At 45.6% G+C, this 7,374-nt stretch overlaps 1 protein-coding gene across 1 annotated transcript; it reads left to right on the plus strand.

Moving 5' to 3' along the window:
* Positions 1 to 8: 8 nt before the first annotated feature.
* Positions 9 to 6,691, plus strand: XBP1 (X-box binding protein 1). Its single transcript, XM_011934819.1, is given in 6 exon segments — positions 9 to 151; positions 952 to 1,048; positions 3,419 to 3,547; positions 5,050 to 5,085; positions 5,088 to 5,195; positions 5,511 to 6,691. Coding segments are annotated over 6 exon segments (1,029 nt in total). The 5' UTR covers positions 9 to 50; the 3' UTR covers positions 6,069 to 6,691.
* The last annotated feature ends 683 nt before the right edge of the window (positions 6,692 to 7,374 follow it).

Below are 7,374 nucleotides of genomic sequence, written 5' to 3' on the forward strand. Positions count from 1 at the left end.
CCAGGGCGGCCCAGGGCTCTTTTCTGTGCTTTTTAACTCTCTCGTTAGAGATGATCAGAGGTGGGGATGCGGGCACCTGTCTTCCAGGCCCTCTTGCTGTGTGGCCGCAGACCGGTGGTTCAGCCTCTCCAAACTCGGACTGTGACATGAAGTCGAATAATCTGTTTTGGTTTACTGCTGTTTCTGGAGAGGCGCGGAGCTGAAATAACAGAGCTGTTGAAAGGGCTGGGAGCTCTGCGAGTCTCACTGGTCTAGCTCAGTATCTGCGTTATTAAAATGGAACCTACTTCATGAGGTCTTTGGGGAGATTGAGACTTGCATATAATGTGCCTAGCACTTAGTCCTCCGTAAATGTTCACTGTTTTGTGATCGTTGTGCCTTCTGTGATTTATGAAGTGTCTGCTCTGAGTTCAATTAATTCCTAAAAAGTGTCTCCTCCAACAGACACGGGCCCATCAGCAGGTCACTGCCTAGGATCTCAACACTAGAGATCAGGGAGTGGCATCAGCCTCTCCCTTTTCTAAATTGGGTTTGGGGACGGAGGGTTGATGTCATAGCAAGATTGCAGCCTTCACTGGATTAATGAGGCCAGGCTAGATCCTGTTTAAGAGAATTGGAGACAGGAAGCAGCTGGGGAATAGATGAGGAAAAAGGAAAGTTCTTATGATGCAAGATGAGTAGTGTGTGTGTGTCCAGCCCCAGTGCTGTGACGGGGATGAGTCTGAGGTGGGCGGATGATGCAATATGGGAGAGAATAAAGCAGGTCTTCTAGCTAGATTGACAAAGACTATTTTTTTATTTTGTTTTATTGAGGGGAGGAACCTGAAGTGTATTTTATCGTTAGTCTGTCTCATACTGTAAATAAAAATGAAAGCACTAGCTGGTCAAGTTCTCAAATAAAGACATAAATAAGGTTTGAAATGACTCAGTGTGGTATGTTCCTTTTCTCAGGAAACTGAAAAACAGAGTAGCAGCTCAGACTGCCAGAGATCGAAAGAAAGCTCGAATGAGTGAGCTGGAACAGCAAGTGGTAGATTTAGAAGAAGAGGTAAAACTACTTAAGGTCAAACTCTTTTATCCATTGTATACCCTTCCTTGGTAAATGTTCTGATATTTGCTTCCCATCCCAAGTTGTTTCAGTCCCTATTAGAATACAGTTGAAAATGTGATTAAAAGTTAAACTAGGCTGGGCGTGGTGGCTCATGCCTGTAATCCCAGCACCTTGGGAGCCCGAGATGGACAGATCACTTGAGGCCGGCAGTTTGAGACCAGCCTGGTCAACATGGTGAAACCCCATCTCTACCCAAAAATATACCAGAAACAACAGCAACAACAAAAAAAACCAAGCGTGCATGCCTGTAGTCCCAGCTACTTGGGAGGTTGAGGTGGAAGGATTGTTTGAACTTGGGAGAGGGAGGTTGCAGTGAGCTGAGATCGCACCACTGCACTCCAGCCTGGGCAACAGAGTGAGACTGTCTCAAGAAAAAAAAAAAAGGTGGCTGGGCACAGGGGCTCACACCTGTAATCCCAGCACTTTGGGAGGCCAAGGTGGGTAGATCACTTGAGATCAGGAGTTCGAGACCAATCTGGCCAGCATGGTGAAACCCCATCTCTACCCAAAAATATACCAGAAACAACAGCAACAACAAAAAAAACCAAGCGTGCATGCCTGTAGTCCCAGCTACTTGGGAGGTTGAGGTGGAAGGATTGTTTGAACTTGGGAGAGGGAGGTTGCAGTGAGCTGAGATCGCACCACTGCACTCCAGCCTGGGCAACAGAGTGAGACTGTCTCAAGAAAAAAAAAAAAGGTGGCTGGGCACAGGGGCTCACACCTGTAATCCCAGCACTTTGGGAGGCCAAGGTGGACAGATCACTTGAGGCCGGCAGTTTGAGACCAGCCTGGTCAACATGGTGAAACCCCATCTCTACCCAAAAATATACAGGGTCATGCACCTGTAATCCCAGTTGTTCAGGAGGCTGAGGCATGAGAATCACTTGAACCCAGGAGGTGGAGGTTGCAGTGAGCTGAGATCATGAGATCGCACCACTGCACCCCAGCCTGGGTGACAGAGGGAAGCCCTGTCTCAAAAAAAAAAAAAAAAAAAGGTTTATCTAAGTTAGGACAGGTAGGTAGTTGGTGAAGTGGTGAAGCTTGTTGAGGGCAGAAGTGATTGACTTTGTAGCATTTGGTGCTAGATGTATCTCAAAGTAGATGGATTCAACAATGTTTAGTGAGTTTGTAGTAAGAAATTAGCAAGGGCTAATAGGAAATAATTGCTTAAACTTTACATTCTTCCTGGCATGGCCAGAAATTCACTAAAGGTTCCTTTCCCCCTCTAGGGTCCACCTGTTATTTAATCTTAAATTGTTGCCAATTACACATCTTGAACACATAGAGTTTATTTATATTTTTTTAACCCCTTGGTAAATTTGCATATATTGTTCTTTTTAAAGTTTTAATCATTAGTTGGTTCTTCTAAGACTCATGAGTCAGGAGCAGGTTTTTTTTTTCTTTTTTTTTTCCTTTGGATGTCTAGTCATCACTACCACTTTTATTATTACCTGCCAGTTCAAGATAGTTATTTTTTTATTTTTATATTATTATTATTATTGAGATAGAGTCTCACTCTGTTGCCCGGGCTGGAGTGCAGTGGTACAGTCTTGACTCACTGCAACCTCTGCCTCCCAGGTTCAAGCAATTCTCCCTGCTACAGCCTCCAGATTAGCTGGGATTATAGCACCCGCCACCACACCTGGCTAGCTAATTTTTGTATTTTTTAGTAGAGACGGAGTTTGCCACGTTGGCCAGGCTGGTCTTGAACTCTTGACCTCAGGTGATCCACCCGCCTCGGCCTCCCAAAGTGTTAGGATTACAAGCATGGGCCACCGTGCCTGGCCAAGATAGTTTAAAAAAAAAAAATTATGGGCCGGGCACGATGGCTCACGCTTGTAATCCCAGCACTTTGGGAGGCGGAGGTGGGCGGATCACGAGGTCAGGAGATGGAGACCATCCTGGCTAACATGGTGAAACCCCATCTCTACTAAAAATACAAAAAATTAGGCGGAGCTTGCAATGAGCTGAGATCGTGCCACTGCACTCCAGCCTGGGCAACAGAGGGAGACTCCGTCTCAAAAAAATAAAATAAAAATTATATCTACATTAAAGCCACAAGTCACACTTTGCTGAAGTCAGTATTGGTAGTTGGAAGCAGTGTGTTATTCTTGACCCCATGAAGTGGCACTTACTAAGTAGCTTGCTTTTCCATGATTATGGCCTAGCTTTCTAAAACCTACTGTGAACACCACAAGCATAGAGTTTTCCAAAAGTTCAAGAAGGAAAGGAGACCAATTACACTGAATCAGGTAGATTCTTAACTGAAATAATTGTTTTAATAGCCTCTTACGAACTTTCTTCCAGAACCAAAAACTTTTGCTAGAAAATCAGCTTTTACGAGAGAAAACTCACGGCCTTGTAGTTGAGAACCAGGAGTTAAGACAGCGCCTGGGGATGGATGCCCTGGTTGCTGAAGAGGAGGCGGAAGCCAAGGTAAATCATCTCCTTTATTTGGTGCCTCATGTGAGAACTAGTTCCAAGTAACATGACCCAGTGATTATGTTTACAGTCTGGACTTCTGATCAAGAGCGTTCTTGAAATTTTCCTTCAGTTTTAAGACATTTTCATACAGGCAGAGTGTTCTTCCCCTAAAAGCACTTGACACTCATTTTTTAAGTGTGTAGTGAACAGTACTAAGATCTAATAATGAAAACAAGTTACATGGCTCTCTAAGAACAAGTACTAACAAATGCAGTAGCCAACAAGATTACCATGCAATCATTAAGGAGAACCAAAGTAAGAGAGCTACTCAAACCAGGCTTTGAATGCTACTAAAATTAAAGTAGTCCTTTGATGAATATTAATGAGTAGGGAAAGGATTCTTTGTGATAGTGATACCTCTGTGGTAAGAGAAGGGTGGTGTATGAGTTTTAGTATATAGATACGGCAAATTCATTGACAACAATCAAATGGTCTAAGATTGACAATAGCGCAGTTTTACTCTGTGAACGTAATGTTCAGGACGAATTTAAAGAATTACTTGGCCAGGCAAGGTGGCTTACGCCTGTAATTCCCGCACTTTGGGAGGCCGAGGCGGCCAGATCACCAGAGGTCAGGAGTTCGAAACCAACCTGATCAACATGGAGAAACCCCCTCTCTACTAAAATACAAAATTAGCCGGGCGTAGGGGCACCTGCCTGTAATCCCAGGTGCTCGGGAAGCTGAGGCAGGAGTATTGCTGGAACCTGGGAGGCGGAGATTGCAGTGAGCGGAGAGCACGCCATTGCACTCCAGCCTGGGCAGCAAGAACAAAACTCCGTCTCAAAAAAAAAAAAAAAAAAAAGAATTACTTATAAAAAAGATTCTAGGTTTAAATTGCTATAGAACTTTATTATCTAAGAACATTATTATTATTGAGAAGAGCAAGATAAGATACTATTTGTCAATTCTGCTTGAATCTTTGCCTGGAGAAGGAAAATGTTTCATTGTGAAGGAAATGTATAAGGAAGTCTTACCTCCCTTTTCTCATCTCTTGAGGACTTAAAAGTGGAAATAACAATGGTTAGGGAAAGATTTCAGCTCTAAAAAACGGTTTTCACCGGGCGCGGTGGCTCAAGCCTGTAATCCCAGCACTTTGGGAGGCCGAGACGGGCGGATCACGAGGTCAGGAGATCGAGACCATCCTGGCTAACATGGTGAAACCCCGTCTCTACTAAAAAATACAAAAAACTAGCCGGGCGAGGTGGCGGGTGCCTGTAGTCCCAGCTACTCAGGAGGCTGAGGCAGGAGAATGGCGTAAACCCGGGAGGCGGAGCTTGCAGTGAACTGAGATCCGGCCACTGCACTCCAGCGTGGGCGACTGAGCAAGACTCCGTCTCAAAAAAAAAAAAAAAGAATGTTTTTCTAGTTTTCTTGAAAGCTGAGAATCACAGCTGTCTAGCAAGCATTTCCTTGGGAACTTGAAGCTGTTTATTCACTTTGGTCTTTCCTCCCAGGGGAATGGAGTGAGGCCAGTGGCCGGGTCTGCTGAGTCCGCAGCACTCAGACTACGTGCACCTCTGCAGCAGGTGCAGGCCCAGTTGTCACCCCTCCAGAACATCTCCCCATGGATTCTGGCGGTATTGACTCTTCAGATTCAGAGGTGGGGATCATTCTGACTTATTAAAGAGCTATATAACTAGTTAATCCCATCTGTTTGATGCTTGACATCCCTAACTAGACAGATGAGGGTTGAAGTTAGTTTTTGGTGGGGTTAGAGGTGAACATCAACTACCTTCCTAGTTCCAGGTAATATAGGACATGGAGTGAAGTGTAGATAAATGGGTCTGGTGGGTCTTGAGGTCATCTTAATCACATAATGACTAATTTACATTATGGAATCCAGTATGAAGTGTTCCAGTTCGATTTTCCATAGTATTCTGACAGTTGTACGTCATTTAATTTTTGCCTCTTGCAGTCTGATATCCTGTTGGGCATTCTGGACAACTTGGACCCAGTCATGTTCTTCAAATGCCCTTCCCCAGAGTCTGCCAGCCTGGAGGAGCTCCCAGAGGTCTACCCAGAAGGACCCAGTTCCTTACCAGCCTCCCTTTCTCTGTCAGTGGGGACGTCATCAACCAAGCTGGAAGCCATTAATGAACTAATTCGTTTTGACCACATATATACCAAGCCCCTGGTCTTAGAGATACCCTCTGAGACAGAGAGCCAAGCTAATGTGGTAGTGAAAATCGAGGAAGCACCTCTCAGCCCCTCAGAGAATGATCACCCTGAATTCATTGTCTCAGTGAAGGAAGAACCTGTAGAAGATGACCTCATTCCAGAGCTGGGTATCTCAAATCTGCTTTCATCCAGCCACTGCCCGAAACCATCTTCCTGCCTACTGGATGCTTACAGTGACTGCGGATATGGGGGCTCCCTTTCCGCCTTCAGTGACATGTCCTCTCCGTTTGGTGTAAACCATTCTTGGGAGGACACTTTTGCCAATGAACTTTTTCCCCAGCTGATTAGTGTCTAAGGAATGATCCAGTACTGTTGCCCTTTTCCTTGACTATTACACTGCCTGGAGGATAGCAGAGAAGCCTGCCTCTGCTTCATTCAAAAAGCCAAAAGAGAGAGTATACAGTCCTAGAGAATTCCTCTCAAGCATTTGTTCAGATCTCACAGAGGAGCCCCAGGTACTGTCTTTTGACATCCAGCAGTCCAAAGTATTGAGACATATTACTGTAATTAAGACATATTACTATAATTGAGAACTACAGCTTTTAAGATTGTACTTTTATCTTAAAAGGGTGGTAGTTTGCCCTAAAATACTTATTATGTAAGGGTCATTAGACAAATGTCTTCAAGTAGACATGGAATTTATGAATGGTTCTTTATCATTTCTCTTCCCCCTTTTTGGCATCCTGGCTTGCCTCCAGTTTTAGGTCCTTTAGTTTGCTTCTGTAAGCAAAGAGAACACCTGCTGAGGGGGCTCTTTCCCTCACGTATACTTCAAGTAAGATCAAGAATCTTTTGTGAAACTGTAGAAATTTACTATGTAAATGCTTGATGGAATTTTTTCCTGCTAGTGTAGCTTCTGAAAGGTGCTTCCTCCATTTATTTAAAACTACCCATGCAATTAAAAGGTACAATGCAGCATCCTTGTTCTTTGATTTCTTCTAGGGCCGTAAGTCTTACTTTCTCTCTAGTTGTTTCTGTGTGCTGTGGTAGGACTTTATCCAACTGAAGTGAGCCTGCCCCTTTTTTTTTGAGACAGAGTCTCGCTCTGTCGCCCAGGCCGGAGTGCAGTGGCGCGATCTTGGCTCACTGAAACTTCTGTCCAGTCTTTTTTCGAACCCAAGGCCCAACTGCGCTCTAATCGACTTTTGGCTCCACTCCGAGCCCGAAGTGGCGCACAAGATAAAATGTTATCAGGCTGAGGTAATTCTGTTAGTCCCAGTAAAAATTCGTCTGGAAATAAATTCTGTCACTCCGGAGGAAATAAGTCCGCTTAAGGGGGGAAAATCCGTTTGCGGAGAACACGCACGCCCCCGCGGAAAATGACCCCAGTTACCTTTGGCCAGAGTGCAGCTGCCACGCCAGACTCCATAGTCACGCCCCCGAAACGCCCCGCCGGGCAGGCCGGGCCAATGGACGCCGAGCTCGGCCGTGCGTCACGCGACGCTGGCCAATCGCGAAGGGCCACGACCGTAGAAAGGCCGGGCGCGTCTGGGCTGGCCGCTGGGCGGCGGCGGCGGCGCACGGTGCGTAGTCTCGAGCTATGGTGGTGGTGGCAGCCGCACCAAGCCCGGCCGACGGGGCCCCTAAAGTACTGCTTCTGT

This window comes from Colobus angolensis, unplaced genomic scaffold, assembly GCF_000951035.1.
Source record: "Colobus angolensis palliatus isolate OR3802 unplaced genomic scaffold, Cang.pa_1.0 Scaffold139, whole genome shotgun sequence".
Lineage (NCBI taxonomy): Eukaryota > Metazoa > Chordata > Mammalia > Primates > Cercopithecidae > Colobus > Colobus angolensis.